The sequence below is a fragment of the Cyanistes caeruleus genome, chromosome 4 (genome assembly GCF_971803275.1).
Source record: "Cyanistes caeruleus chromosome 4, bCyaCae1.hap1.1, whole genome shotgun sequence".
NCBI lineage: Eukaryota > Metazoa > Chordata > Aves > Passeriformes > Paridae > Cyanistes > Cyanistes caeruleus.
The window spans coordinates 41,394,501-41,411,414 of record NC_141704.1 but is presented as its reverse complement, the minus strand read 5'-3'; the positions used below and the strand labels follow the sequence as shown (position 1 = coordinate 41,411,414).

The following is a 16,914-nucleotide window of genomic DNA, read 5'->3' as shown; positions in this document are numbered from 1 at the left end:
AGAGAAGAAGAGGAGGTTTTCAGATCAAATAATAATATAGTAGGCCTTATTTGTAGTTTGAAAAAAACCCAAAATACCTGGTAAAAAGAGGAAAAGGACTCAAGTTTTAGGAAAAATTCTCTTTTATTTATTTTCCTTTCAGTAGCTACTTTTATAATGTTTGAAAGACATTCTCTTGTACATTGATCAGCTCCCATGTTCAGACTCCTTATTGATTGATAATTGATAAAGAACTCAATAAAGCATTTTTAGGCATCAAAATTTATATATATATATTATATAATTTATCAAAAATTATGTAGGTCATAACCTGAGGTAGTATTGTTGTGTTGAAATTCTGTTTCATTTTTTGCTCGTCTGTGAACTCACTCAGACACAACTATAAATACTTTTATTTCATTCATTCTGGTCCTAGAGATGGAAGTCTATATAGTCAGAAGTCACTCAGATGAAAAAACACCTTCTAAAATTAACTAATATGTCAAAAGAAAACGTTTTCAAGGTAAAAATGTATCTACCCCATTATCTGAAAATTCCAGACCTGAGTTGTAGATAAACATTATCTAGGGATGCTATAAGGTTCAGCAAGAACTCTGTGCCAATTTCTGACACACGATGCTGCCAGCTGTCTGGAAGTCACTTATATATTTCTACTATAAAATTATTCACAGAATACCTGTAAGCATGCTAAAGACCACTCTAAATACCATTCTTTTTCCAAAACAACTTGGGGCCTGTTGTGATTGCTGTGTAAGGGATGGCAGTATTTAGTGACTCCTGACAAAGTACACTTCTGACAAATGTCTTAAGTTCTCTGTGGAAAAAAAATTCCTCTCATTCCTCTTACATTCTACTATATAGGTGGATTTTGGGGGTGAAGGACAGTGAGGCTTGTAATTTTTTAATTATTGTTGTTTTCTTATCTATTTCCAAATACTTCACTTTTTTGCCTTAATAGCAGGAACAACTCATGCGTCTTTCTGTTCTGTGTATATTATACAGATTGTGTCAAAAATAAGGCTTTTATGTAATTGTTGTTTTAAATGAAAAAAAATGAGATTAAAAAGTTGGATTTTAGATCAGAGATTTCAAGGTAATTTATAAATGTCTAATACACACATTATATAACTGTATAGAAGACAGTAGAAATTATAAATCCTCACAGGGTAGATAATTTTAATTTTCAATAAGAATATTGTTTTTTTAGATTTTGTGCATTCATACACATACTTGCACACATATGCCCTCATATTATGTATTTCTGAGCATTAATTTATGCCACAATACTGACAGAGAAGAAAAATATAATGTATTAATAGCATAGACAATAATTTTATTCCCAAGTTCAGCTACCTAATTCCTGTAGTAAGAACACCAATTCCAGAATGCCTATTGAGAAAATTTACTCTGGTCACAGATTTTTTAATTAAGAGAGGAAAACTTAGGAAGCTGAAGAATTTTCAAGCCCTTCCTTCACATTGTAGGTCTTAGGTTTCTTTGTCTTTTATTTGTATTGTACTTCCTATGAAGCAAGGTTTGAAATTATTTCAATCACATTCTAAACACAAGATTTGAAAGGTCCAATACAGGGCAAGCTTCTCCATATATTTATCAAGTATGACATACTAAAGTTAGACCTTTTATCTTCCCATCATCAACAAGTAAATTTGGAATAAAAAATTACTGTGTTGAACCAGGTTCTTTAATCCTCTCACATACGAATTGACGAAGAGTGGAATAACTGTTATTTACAGCAACCAGGATTGGTGTTTTCCAGGCACAGAACTTGAGTTCACCCTGAATGCAGACACTGTGTAACTCCTTCCTTTTGTATGCTGGTATGTTAACAACTCTTGTCCTAGCACTGGGGAACATGGGTTTCAAGTACCCCTTACCCTGATGAGATTTGAATCTCCAGCTTACACATGCCAAGCTATTCCTTTGGCTGTGTTTCAGTCCTCTTTTAGCAGTGACAGTTAGAGCTGAGGGCACAATATCCATATATCTTGAAGGAGAGAAAGAAAACTGGCTCCATGTAGAATTTAGGGCACTAAATTCACCTGAAGTAGTTCATAGATTCTTTCCTCTTTAGTTCACTTAATGGGTTACCCAGAGTTAGTATAATTTAACTTACATCGTAGGATCCATTTTTTAAACTGAATGTGAGTCATACTGTCTCAGACCAAACTCAGGAAACAAATTTGACTGATTAGGGATGACATTTTTCTGGATACCAAAGTTCAGGTCCTTAGGTTTACATGTAGATTTGGCAACTCAGAAAATAATTTGTTACTTTCCTATAATATGCAGTTCCAAAGATTTTTCATATGCCAGGGCTTTTCTAAGTTCTCCCTATTGGATGTTCAAATTTTGTAGGAAATTGCCAGTAGGTGGCCCTGACTACTGCAGTGTATCTGGCCTAAGTGCATTGTATCTGTGCAGATGATTATTTGGCAACACCTAAAAATCATTACTGTATTAATGCCAAGTGTAAGACAATTCCAATCTTAAATTATTAACATGTGTGTCATGTAAAAATTAAAAAATGAAAGGTCAAAAAGATTGAAGTCTTAGAGTGATAATCTAATGACGGTATGATACTTTAAATACCTCTGTAATTAATTTGGGTTTCAGTGCCTTCTTTGATGTATTTCTGTTTTCTTTGATAGTCTTGGAGTTGTCCACATTTAACAATTAAAGATTATGGGTCTGATCCATTTCAAAGATGCAGAAAGCTTACAGCTCTTTGGAACTTCTATGAGTGTTAATACTTCCACAAAATCAGGTCCAGGTTTTTCCAAAACACATAGCTCTAATTTAACAAAGCTACCAAGCAAATGCATGTTAATGATACTGGTACACGAGATTCTTGAACACATGATGTTCATAAATGGAATAGAAAAGTGATAATGCAGTGTTTTAATTCGTAACACAGATTTATTTTTTTTTTTGTAAGAATTAAAAAGCTAGATATTACTTTTAAAAAGCAAGGATATGAGTATGGTCCAAATAAGAAAATAGAATAGAGTTTTCTGGAACATTATAAACAAATTATTGAAGATCATCTGCCCATTTGAAAAAGGCACTGTTAACACTAATATGAACAAAAATATTCTGTCTAATAGCATATATAAGTATAAGGAGGAAAACCTTATTGCTTGCACTTTTATCTTGGCAAAATGTTTGTTTCAGTCAAGTTTCAATAAAGATAAAAAAAATAAATTAAAATGTTTTTTAATAAAACCAATTGTGTTTCAAAAATAATTAAATCAAAAATAGAAACTGCAACTGATGAAAATTATTAAAAATAATTTTGGAAAATAAATGACTGAATTAAAAGTATTCATATTGTTTGCAATCTTTATTATAGCTTATTGTACATTCATCTTTCAACCATTGCTGACACACAGACTCAGACGTGAACTTCTAATAGTGGTTTATCCTCTATATTGATTTTCCTTTTAATAGAGAAAAAGATAAAAACACTTTAGTGAATGCATAAATAATTCAAATCATTTTAATTGCAAGTCATATTTATCCATAGAAATATAGTAACACTGGGAAAACTTTTCTGGAAATACAGATAAGAATAAAACTAAATATGCTTTCTTGGGAAATTGTTTCTCATTGGAGAACATATGTGGGAGGTTTAATCTCCAGATGAAGTGCTCTTATGAGGTCACTCACAATGTGTCTTACTCTAGTTATAAATCAGCATCTGTCTTTGAATGAAGGGCTGTAAGGATACCAGTGTAGCTGTGGACTTGGAACCTATACATTTACAAAATGTAAAGGTTAGATAACTGTGCTCTTGAACCAGGAAGGCAATATGATAAATTTAGAAAAAAATAAGTAGTTCCCGCTTTAATAAAGGAAACTGATGAACAGTGTAATTATCAGTCTTTTAATATTTGGCACTGATTAAGTAATTCACTGCTTGAGTTTTTTAGTCAGCCCTCACACCCTCATTTGCATAGATATAGTGGCTGTCCATCCAAGATTTTAATTTTCTGGCTTCTTAGCGAGCTGAATGAGAGTTCTTTACATCAAATAAGGATAAATTCTTCTGCCTACATTCTAGTCTGTGGGTGACTAGCAAGACATATGTGACTTTATATTCTTGACCAGGACCTTGCCTTGAACACATTCAGCCTAAGAAGTGGATTTGGTTTGAATAGATTCCCTATATTAAGACAAATAAACAAAAAACATTTGTATTTCAGACTATGAAATAAGCAGCTTTGATACTTTGACTTTGAGCTAAAATTTGAAAGCAATGAGCTCATGGCAAAGCTAGGTAAAATGCCAGTGAGGAGCTATATTTTGCAGTTTATGCAAAGTAAATTATAAGTTTAAAAAATACTACAGGTAATGTACCAAACCCCTTAAAAGGTGAATTGGTGATTATCCTATAATTTCAGTTTATAAAGTCAAAACATGAATGAAAATTATGTCACTTTTGATATCTCTGTCCCCACCCCCTGCCATCCCTTTGCAGTTACTGAAAGTTAAATCATCCACAGCGAGCAAATGGACTTGATGTTAAATGGTCTTTGCTGGTTCAAGCGTTCCTGCAGTTTACTAAAAACCTTCTAGCACCTACCATATTCACCTGTCAGTGATGAAAGAAGAATCTTTGAAAGAAAAAAAAAAAAAGGAATAGCTAGTAACAGAGGTGATAACTCAGTGTTATCTGAAATTATGCTAATTAATAAATTATTTTATAACTGATATATTATCAGTGTTATCTGAAATTTCAAAGAGAAAAACAAAAAATATTTGTACCAAAAAAAAAAAAGAAAAAAGCTTTCAAATGTCACATAAAAGCCCTGAGTTGAAGATGCTAAAATGATACAACTTTAAAAGTTGATGTATGAGGGTAGAAAATAAAAAATTATTCTAATCCATGAACGTCACCATGCAACAATGGTGGTGCCTCTGTGCAATCTTCCAATTCTGGCATCCTCTTCCTGATGCTTCTAACCGTGTTTGTTATTCAGCAGAATGGTCCCAAAACTGAAGGATCTCCAGAACTGTACATTTCATTTTTTTCCCATAATGCCACTGTTTTATTCTCTATCTTTAGAGGTCTTCTGTGATCCAGAAGTAGGTAGTATTTTCTGAAAAATAATATCATAGATTCAACTGCTTTGGAATCCAAATCAGAAATTGCCATTAAAATGTCCTAAATGTTTTAATAGATCATATCAGTAAAAGACAGATAAGAGTAATAAGATTTCCGTGTGTCGGCTCTTGCATATAATGGTGATTTGTTTTTTTAACCTTATATATTGCTAATTAGAATTGTAAGTATAAATGATTGCATATTTTTAATTATGGAGATAACACAATAAGCAATATTCATGGCAGCCATAACAAGCAATTTATGCATAATATATACTTCTACATGAATTTCGTCACAAAGGATAGATTTATTTCCCAATAAAATAAATTTATTCAGAAGGTTGATATTACATCACAAAAGAAAAAACAAACCATAAAGTTAAAACTAATACAAAATTATTTCTTAAATGTATCTGAAGACATTTTAAATAGTTGTACTCTTCATGAAAGTGAAGTAATTGCCTTTTTTCTTTTCCAAGAAGCCATAGGTTCCAAGTTTATCTAGGAAATCTTAAAGAAAATATATTTTAAAATAATGATGAAAGACAGAAGTATCTCTCTTCTTCCCCAGGTAAAGAAATTTCTCAGCTGGATACTACTTTAGATGAGAAATTACAGAGTAAAGGCTTCACATACCAATGGCTTCATGCACAGCTTTTGGATTATGAAGCAGCCAGTTCCAGAAATACGAAGTGGTGAGGTCATCGACTTTAAATTAGATTTTTTTTTATTTTAAATTTGTCTTGTAAAGTGAAACCTAAGTTAATGGTTCTAAAATAAACATGACTTTGCAGTTAGCAGACAGTGCACCATATTTCCAGGTCCCAAATATGGCACCCTTTAGAACTGGCAGTCATTGTATAGATACTTCTTCCACATTGAAATTGAAATTATAAAATGTTCAGAATCTTATAACAAATAACTACTTAGTTTTACTTTAGCAATGCAGTGGGTTTTTGACTGCAAAGGGTGTAGAAAAAGGTGCTTATTCATCATATATTTTATAATGTTATTGATATACGTTATGGTTTTATGTAATTAAATCAACTGTAACATTAGCTATATTGTTAGATTTGATTAAGAAAGTTAAAAAAAATACTTTTCTTTTTAGCTAAATAATGTGTATTTCTATTTTGTCTTCAAAATATAAACCCAGTGTTTATATCTTTATACTACATTGTACTAAAATGTTGTAAACGTGTTCCTTCTATGTTCAGTTTTGGTTATTAAACAGGTAAAATGTCAATACAATTAAGGGAAAGGTTCATGTTGCCTAAACTAACATGAAGACATAGTAAGTATATTTTGGTCGTAAATTCAATATAAGGCATTAGTATCTTAATGAAGTCATTAGTAGACACAATGCCAAGCATCTCTAAGAAAACCAAACAAAGTGTCAGTAAGCAAGCAATGGGTTTAGTATATTAATTTTATTATTATTTTCATTTAAAATGTATTTATAATTAAATGGGCTACAAATTGTTCTGTCTTGTGCAGAAAAATATGCCACATATCCTGCTTGTATCAATGACTGTAGAAACTATATGACAGACATATTCCTTAGGAAATATATATCTGACTTTGCAGAAATATTTATCTTTCAGCCATGATCCATAGTAAAGAAATACTCAAAGTGTTTGTTTAAGATAACTTCCATGACTTTTAATTTGAATGAAAACACTGGAATACAACATGTATACAACATAATGATGTTTGAAAGTAAGAAGACACAGAAATTTATAAAAGAATTTTCTTAACTATTACTGTGCTACCTCTGCAGGTGTATGCTATGCGGTAGTATTTGTTCAGACTTTTTTAAGGGTCATGATATCATTTTTTTAATGTGCCAAAAGTCCAACTGATCTCCATTCAAACTTCATTGGTAGACAAATTCAAACAGCTGACATACTTATTCAACTGAAAACAATTTTATTCCTACAAAAAGTAACATGAAACCTGGCTTTTCTACAATTTATGTGAGCACATACAAAGAGTCATGCTGGTTAGAATGGTTTAACTTAATATTCTATTATTTGAATAAACACTTGTTAATTATTTTTTAAATCAAGTACAAGAAAATTAATAGTAATTGCTCTGATACTTTATCAGTTAATATTAATTTCTCTGATACATCTTAATCATGGAATTGTTTTAAATAATTAAGCAGAATTTTTCCTGCAAAGATTCTGTGCAGGTATTTTAGTGAGGCCAGTACAGTGGGAGTTACTGAAATTTCTATTCTGCATTTTTCCCAGCTGTCATTTTTTGCCTAAGATAGATCCTGCGATATGTGACAATAGACAAGTACAACTTGTGGTAAGAACTTGTTTCTTTGTGGGATTTTGCAGAATTCAGGTAATTCATGTCCATACCTGGTGTAAAAACAGAAGAATTTTTGGATTAATATAATTTTGTAGTGTTATGTCTGTTTGGCAATCAAGCCATCCCCTGATGGAGATAAGAAGAAAATATTTTAGCACAGAAGCCTATGGAGGTGCATTGGGTTCTAGCTTCATGATCTGACACTGAGTTTGTTTTTAAGACATCAAATGCTACTGTATGTTTTTTAAAGCTTTTAAATCTGCATTTGCAAAAAAGCTAAAAAAGAAAAAAAATATGGTTCAATGCCAGCTACATTATTTACTGAAAATATGTGTTCTACTCAATTGAACAACTTTAAATATTCTCCAATTCTGTGTATGACATCCCTAAATCATTCTAATATTTTCAATATATTATATTAAATAATATTTAAATAAATAAATAAATAAATAAATAATAGCTTTCAATGTCATTTATTGAAATACAGTGAGTTGGAATTGTTTATTAATATTAACATTATTAAAAACATTGCGTGAAGTCAGACTTATTCCTACAGTTTCTTTTAAAAATTTTTTTAGATCTTAAAATGGTCTCTGCTCTTTTCATGATTCATTCTTTTTGCAGTATTTTAAAAAAATGGATTTTCTGAAACAGGTAGTCCAGTAAATCGGCAGGAAGGGAAATATGAGCAATTTAACAGTTTGAAGATTTACAAAATTGAAAGACTGTGTCAGAGATGCCCAAAAGTTCCTTTAACAGCAAGCAGTTGTGATACCTACAGGCCAATATATACTCACTCTATTTCTATATGTATAGACTTTACATTTTGGCAAATTAGCAATATCCTTATGGATAAAATTTTGTACTGTTTAAAAAATGGGGCAAAAATTTAGAAGCTTGGCAGAATTAGTATTTTATACTCATATAGATGATGTAAAATACTGCATAAGAAGTACTTCCCAGTTAGATGATGTGTCATATGCCTCATTTGTTCTCTGAGCAATCTTGCCCCTTTCTACCCTCTTCCCTCTTTAGCTTCACAACCTATGCAATTTATATCTTTTGGAAGTGAGTCCATAAAATTCTCAAATATATGGTTCTCATAAAATTAACCTTTGAAGAAAATGTAATCCTTTTAAGCCCTACATGTTACTGTTGCTGTTTTCTTTAAGACAGATTTTGTCAAATATTTTTCTCTGGCAAGTGTGTCCAATTCTTAGGTTCTTCTAAAATTTAAATGGCTGAAATCATGAACCAAATGTCTGTTTTAGGGTTTGATTGCAGCAACACCAATAGTTATTTGTTAGGTGGAGTCTAAAACAGAAAATTGAGCAAATCATAATTTAATAATGTTATCTAAATTACATATTATGTAATTATTGGTATGCATATGTGCACATAGGTAGATTGTATGTTATTTACACTAAGCAGTTCTGTCCACAAAATACTGCTGCAATCCCACAATGGTATTATGTGGTGTGCCCACATAACTGGCAAAGTTATGGAATTGTCACAGCCTGTGCCACATAATAACATAGCTGTTCCACATGAATGAAACACAGAGAAAAATGCAATAGAGTGTTCAGAAAATAGAAAATGTAATAAAATGTATCTCTAATGCAGAAAGCAGTACTATACAGGCAGGAAATAATGATGTGGTTTGTACACACAGACGGCTGGAGAATTTTGGTTTTAAAATTTATATGAGTTCTCTCTTAAAGGTTGAAATGTGAACATACTCCTACTGCTTTGGCATAGTAGCTTATTTAAAAGCTACGAAATTATGATAAAAATCAAGTTAACAGCTGCAATCATTATCAAAAAAGTTATTGTAAACTGAAAGTGGAAAATATATATTAAAAGCAAAATGAGAGAGAGAGAACAAGCATAAGAAGAGGAAAGCATTCCTTGGCATTTCCAGTAGTTTATTCCAATGCCATATGCTCAATCATGAAGTTTTCTGATGCTCTATACAATCCCTTCTTTTTATATGTTCCATAAGTGTTCCCTGCATTCTGAAAGCTTCATATAATTTTCTAAATTATATTTTTGCACGTTCCAGTAATTTAAGTCTTTCTTTTTCATGCATACAAAATTGTGTTTCAATGGTTGCATATAAAGAGTAAAGCCTTCTCACTAGGGATTATTGCTTTGTAGTAACCTGCAGTAAATCTTAGACCTTATTATGTTAATCTTGGTCATTTTGGTGATTTTTCTCACTAGTAATACCATAGCAGTGCTCAGGAAGGCATGCTGACTTACAGTTTAAACTATTTTAAATTAATATGATTTTGTGGAATGGCAGGTCGGATAGACTTATTGATTCTTTTTTTATGAAGTTTAAGTTACCTACAGGGTTAAACCCTTTCACTATTGATCAGTCTATCCAATCATTTAGGTGCAACTTGAATTCAAAACACCTTTTATCTCTGAAGGTTATGGAACTTCTTGATAATTTTACCTGGAAATAGACAAATATACAAATGCAAAGCTGTCTTCAAGGCAAAGATTCCTCCTGATTGATATTAATTTTCAATTAATTAATAAGAAAGGTTTGTGGTAATAAAAAAAATAGCAAAAAGTGTGAAGAGTTAACTGTGATGATCACGACAGATGGAAGTCCAATGCTAAGGACTGCAAAAAGCTGCCAGTATCCTAAATTTCTTCCAAATTTTGGTTCTAAGTCATAAATGAAAATGGGAAGGTTTTAATTAACTTCAGAGGACTTTCAGTCAGCTTCTTTAAAAGGCCAGAATTAAGTTTGCTTCAGTAATTAATACAACCTAAAATATTACTCTGACTGTAATTGAGTGAAAACACTTATCTTTATTTGAAATAAAATAACAAATATTTTACATCAGAGATCAAGACAGCCTTATTAAAATCTAGCATATAACCTGAATATTATCTACAAGATGATGAAGCCTTAGTTTCTAGGATGGTAGGGATTGGATAATAAAATCATGGAAAGGCTAGATGTATAAAATTCTGTGGTCTCCTGGGTCTTTGGGAATTGAGACATTAAAAAACTTCTTTTGTGTGTTGAAAAAGGTTAGATAGAAATAAGAATGATCAGTTCCCTTGGTTTGAATCTCTTTGAGCATCACAATCATTGGATTATTTCTACTAGTGAAAGACTAAAAGCTTTTAGTTTAAAGATTTTGAACATAGAAAGCTCTCACAAGCTTAAAGCAACTGTAAATATTAAGGCCAGAAAAAAGAGAAATAATTGGCAGGGTAAAACTTTTTTTTTCAAAGTTTCTTGGCTCTGCTATGGAAGAGAAAATAAAATATTGATGTTTACAGCAATAATAAAGACTAGCTGTGCAAAGCAAAACTTTAAATTCCTCATCATTAAACATATAAAAGTAAGCATCAGCAAACAAGGGATAAACTTTCTGTGCAGACACAAAGGGTATACAATCACTAAGGAAGAGTGTAAAATCTCTGTATCTTTAGGGTTTTTGGTTTGAAAATGCATGGACTTTTTAATGAATTTTACATTAAACAGTGACTGAGTAAAGACAAGGAAATGAACCAGGTCTCCATTTCATCTGAGTTCTCTCAGTTAGACTGGACTACAAAGCCTGTCTGCACTGGTGTGGTGCTGCTTTTGGTACAGTGAGGTAGTTTGAACAGGAAGTCTGGAAATTGTCTCCTCCAGAATGGCCTACAACTTCATGGTAACAGCACTTTCCTGAGAAAAAGGGAGCTGTGGGCTTTAGCCCCCTGAAGAAGGAGTTGATACCCAGTCTCTTGATACCTGGTTGAGCAGTCTTGCTACTACAATGTTAGGCAAAAGTTTAGTTACGTTACCACTAGCAGAGTCTTTCCTTTTCTATAGTTTGTTTTTATGTTAAAAAAGAAATACCCAGTTAAACACCTAGCTCTTCACCCCAACAAGGGGAAAGACTTAGTCTACTTTTCTGGACTTCACTTCTGAAGGTCCAGAGACAAGAGAAGTATACCCTTACATTAAGTACTTCCAGTTGTCTGACTCTACAGTTTGGATTTTGTAGATTGTTCATCAGCAGTGTCTGATTTTTCTCCATCATTTTTACTGGCCCTCAGTATCTAGTTATTGTTAGAGGCTGCTTTTGGTGCTGAATAGCTTTTCATTACCTTCTTCAGTAAATGTGAAGTTGTTTCTGCAAAAATAACAATCTTCAATTTACAGTGGGTGGTATCTTCCAGGTCAGTTTTTAAACTTTGCCCTGCATGTTCCCAAACAGCATTGCTAAAATGAAATATGATTTTCATTTTTCTTTTGGCATATTTGTGTGCAGGTAACATGCCTCATGCCAAAACATGCCACCGCTGGATGTTAGAAGTTTATAATTAATATAATACTCTTGCCTAAAGTATAATTAAAATGCTGTCTGATGGTTATGGTTAATTAGCAAAAAACCTAAAAGATTAAATTACTCACTGGGCCCGTGACTGATTGAAGTGTCCTGGATAAAGCATAAATATTGCAGGAAATAATCCAATATGACATCTCTGACATTCAACTATAACTTAAATTATAGACTGGTCAGTAAATGATCTTAAGCTGTTTAAGGTTTCATCAGCCCTCTGCTAGATTGATTTTCTTCAAAATTACTGTACTAAAATGTTTTCTTTTGTTGTTGTATTGACTCAGATCACAAACCACAATTTTAAGATCGGCTCTTATTTACAAAAATGCTTTGACATAGTGCATTTGTTCAGCCTAGGCAACAAAAAAGGATTGTGGTATCATTTTGAAGAAGGTTGTTTGACAGACCCTGTTTGTTTATTTGGAGTAATGTGAGCTACATTCAGAAAATGTTATATTTTGTTTCATGATTGTGTACATTCTCTCCCACTGCTTCCAGGCAAGCCCTGTAAGCAGAGAAGACATGGATTTAGACCTTGTTTCCATGGCCGGTGGAAGTGCTTTGACTGAGAACAGAGAAAAAAATAAGCCGCCACACAGACACTCAGCAAGATCCTCAAGTAAGTTATGGTTCTTCTCAATATCAGTATTAAAGATCACTTTAAAATGCTAAGTAGAACTGAACATGCTTGGAATCCTTAATAACACATGCTGCTTATCTTTCTGTTTCTTTTTTTATCTAAAGCCTTTTCATACATTTGCTAGAGTTCTGTTTAAAAACTTTAATATCAATAGACTTTCCTCTTGTGATTTTAATGGGAAGTTCCTTGTGATTGTATTGTAGCTCCTCTCATGTCTGAGTCCTGAGAAATTTTCTTTTCCCTAAAGTACGAAAAAGATTTTTTTTTAATCTTTCTCTAATTTTTTTTTTTTTTCCAAAAGAGCTTTGGAAAATGCATGTTTTGTTACCTGAGCCCCAAAACACATATCACAAATCACGGCACAGATTTCTGCCATGTTGATTACCAGTTATGCTGTAGTATATGATCCCACTGAACTTATTATACTCAGTAGTAGAGGATCCTTTGAAAGCCTTATAGTTTTATCACTCTAATACCGTGGAAGGTAACAAAAGAATCTATAGAGAGAAAAAAAAATAATTCTTGAATGTTATAAAATTATAGAATATTAAGTTTCATGTCTTATTTTGTGTAATATAACTGAAGAAATGCTGATTCTGATAATATAATGTACTATTTTTTTCAAATAAAGAAAAACATAAACCTCCCAAAAGCACATTACAGAAAACATAAGTTGTATAAAGTAACTTCTGGAAAATTATCAAAATTCCTAAAATTTTTTAAGTAGAGAAGTTTCTTCATTCTTGAAATGTTGTCAAAATAGGAATTGGGTACGTCATATAATTTATTTATATAAATTGCTGGATTTACTTTTTGACTATGTTTTCATATATGCTGAATTTCCACTTTCAATAAAAAAAATAAAATTCAAGAAAAACATGTAAAAATACTTGAAATCTCTATTTTCCTGACATACTTTGTAAAGGCTTTAGAATAAAGATTTATTTACATTACTTCACCACAAGCAAAAATTAATGGTGACTCAATATGTTTGTGCTTATTCATTTGATTTACATTCCTAAAATTAGATTACATAAAATTCATCATAATAGTTTAATTGTACCAATGGAGAAAGAACATAATCTGTCTTTGTGCCTGCCATCTTAGAAAAGAAAAAATTATGTCTTTAGTTTTCTTGTTTTTCTCCATTGGCTGGTGATGACATTGAAAGTAGACGAGATTCCTAACTTCTGAGATCTTGAATTTAGGTGAGACAACTCTAAATTACTGATGTCAATTGCAAAATTATCATTATATTCATACATCCAGAATAGAATGTGTCCATATCTTGAATAATTGGGTTAAACAGTATCCACTTCATTCATATTAGTGTATAACTTAGACTGTAATCTATACTGTAACTCCATTCAAAAATAAATTAATATGAACTCTTTCGACATGTAGAACTTACCTGTGTGGATCTTGGAAAGAGATTTTTCTTTGGAAAAGAAAAAAGTGTCATTGCATTAGACCTTCAAGAAGGAGTGATTAGGAAAGGAGCAGGAAAGAACAACCAACAGGCAGAGTCATAAATGTGGGGGGGCTGCGGTACAGAGAGGGAGAGAGTTTACAATGTCTGCTAATATTGGTATACTTTCAAAAAACACACCTCTACTACACCATACCTATGTATTCATTCTTATTTCAGTAGTCCAGGAACTAAGGAAAAAAAAAGCCCAGACCTTATGTCTTTTTAAATATGTTTCTGCATATGTGTATATATAACTTTTATCATCGTGGATTTAAGAAATTAAACAGTGATCGTACATTCAGTTGCATTGCTTATGATATATAAAACCAAACATTACTGTCACCTTTGTACATTTCATATGCAGTATAGAAACATGTTTACTACATTATTTATGTTTGCCAAAGACTGTTGCTTTTCAATGATCAGAATAAATCATTAGCCCCATGATATCCTGAATCTGAAAACACTGTAAATTTACCTTTACTGAGAATGTATTTGTTATGAAATGCTTTCTTGTTCTATAGTCTCTCTCGGTTTTGCTTTCTGAAATATTAAATGAAGATGCCTAGGAACTGTTTCAGTGCTTTAGTAGGCGTGTTCCCTTTGATTTAACCTGCAGTTGTATTGCAGACTATTATAAACATGCTGTGACCTTAGATGTGCTGTCATTTTAATAAATTCTTAAATCAAGTTCTTGTGCCATGTTTTCAGGAGATCTCAACCTCAATGATTTGACAAGCTTTAATTAATAAAGTGTCACTGAGTTCACTTTCCAACATCCATAGTTGTGGTTGCTCCTCAGAATTCAATTATTGTTAGGGATCAAGAGCTGGTTTTTGGGTGTATCATACATGTTCCTTATATGTAACTTGTAATTTAGAAATTGTATCAAAAAATTGTTGAGATCTTACAGGCTGAAAAGTCTAGAAATACAAAATAATGGATTCTTAAATATATTTACTAAAAAAACGCTCTCAAATTCATGTGATACTGATATAAAATACCTTTCATATGTATAGGGATATATGAATTATCATGTGTTTTTTAAGGCAAAACATACAACACTTAAAAGTTATTAACTTTTAATTCACAGGGGATTTTAAAAAGTGAAGATTTTAAGAAATATTTCTGTGAACTTCCCAACTTTTATGTTTTTTTCTGTAGATCTTTTTTTCCAAAGGCAGGTTCTTTGAATTCTGGATTAAGCAATTTTAAGTTTTTTTAAAAGCCAAATTTCCTATTTTTTCTGAAAAATTTGTATGGGATAGATTAATCCTAAACTAACTTAATTCTGTGTCTTGACAAAGCTAAATTAATTTAGTAATAAAAGGAATGCTTTTAACATAGTATATCTCAGTTTAAGGAAAGCGTTTGTTTATTTAAATGTATTTGATTTGCTTCCCTGTTACATGTTCAAACGGAAAACTAACTGTTCATTAAATTGGCCAAATGTTTTAAAAAAAATGTATAACCTAAAGAAAGAGTAGCCATTGTTCAGCTGGAGTAAATAGTTATCTGTCTAATTTCAGACTTTGCTTCTGGCAATGGCCAGTACATTATGATCTAAGAACATACTTATATTATGTTCTAGAAGGAATATAATATTCCTTCATAGTGACTGCTTTTTTTCTCCCTTGTAACTAGTTTTTCTTTTCTATTTCTTGATGCTACTTTTTTGGGGTGAGGCTGGTTGGGAGGCAGGCGGGTCTGACCATTCTTTACCATTTTTATTAACTTCATAAACATTGGTGTGAATTTCTGGTTGCATTTTTTGTTTTAATACTTTCCTGAACAGTAGAATTGTAGTCAGCATTAAGATGCAAGATGAGCATGGAAATATTTTGCAAGAGTTAGAAGTTTAGCATTTTTATACCCAGATAGAAAGCATGGTTCTTTGTGTATCCTAATATCCAATTTGTGAGTAGGCTATGACAATCAACTACCTTCTATCATCCTAATCTGTTTCTGGCCAATGTTAGACATATAAATGAGTCTCCTACATATTTACATTGTCTAACTGTCATCACAATTTTGGGGTTTTCTTTTCTCTGCAAATTTAAACTTTATGTTCATTATATTTGCCTTGGGAACTGCAGTCTTCTGACCAAAATTTGAAAGGGAAATGCAATGGGAGCTGTGCATCTGCTACTTAAAATACTGCTCAGAATTCTTAATTCTTTTCCTACCTGAATTCTAGTTTTTTCAGGAAGCCTCTGATATCAGTAAAACTGCTTTCCAGGAAAAAAAAAATAGATTAATTAGAAACTGAACCTTGTCATTCCTTTGTTACCCTTATTCAAAAAGTAGGCCCATGTATATCTCTGGTAAAAAACATTTGTCAGTTCTTGTTCTCCACTAAACAAAACTTTATATTCTGTTAGTCAGTGAAAATGAATTAATGAAGTTTAATTATTCCTTTCTTACAGTGTAAAGTCTTCCATCTCAGAAAAAAAATCCAGTAACTTTTATTTCACTTTCTTTTTAAATCTTACTCAATTCTTTTTGCTCTTGACAGAACCCCCACCTTGTTTTGGTCTTTTTGCCTCCCTTTATTTCATAATGAGTATTGTTAGAGATCCTTCAACTTTGTCATAAGCAATGTATGGTACAGACTCAGTTTACAAAATTCCTTCTTTCCTGTTCCTTTCTTCCTAGCATCACTATTGTCTATATATTCTAGTTTTGTTGTCTTTCATTCAGGATTTGTAAAAACTCTCTGTGTAATCAGTATCTCATTTTTAAGCTCTCTATGAATTTGCTCATATTTTACCAAGGGGTTTCTTGTGCGTGTTTCTTTCCTGCATACATATTTTCTATGTATTGGTTAACTATCAAACAATATATACCTAATCTTTTTGAACACACTACAGAATGACATCTTACAGGATACTGCTTAATTCACTTTGAGGTTGCATATTAAAAAATAACCTAAATGCAAATTTTAAAAGGCATGTAGAATTTGCTTTCATTGAATTTAACAAGCTAGGGAGAAAAAAATG

The 16,914-nt window shown here is 31.8% G+C and overlaps 1 protein-coding gene across 11 annotated transcripts in view; it reads left to right on the top strand.

Annotated features, from left to right (window-relative positions):
• The window catches only part of LRRIQ1 (leucine rich repeats and IQ motif containing 1), a 109,208-nt gene that overhangs the window by 79,166 nt on the left and 13,128 nt on the right, over positions 1–16,914 (top strand). For all 11 annotated transcript variants that reach the window (XM_086887811.1, XM_086887812.1, XM_086887815.1 and 8 more), the window contains 3 exons: positions 5,696–5,819; positions 7,380–7,440; positions 12,303–12,423. In XM_086887811.1, the coding sequence (XP_086743937.1) occupies positions 5,696–5,819; positions 7,380–7,440; positions 12,303–12,423 (306 nt within the window). The remainder of the gene's footprint in view (positions 1–5,695; positions 5,820–7,379; positions 7,441–12,302; positions 12,424–16,914) is intronic.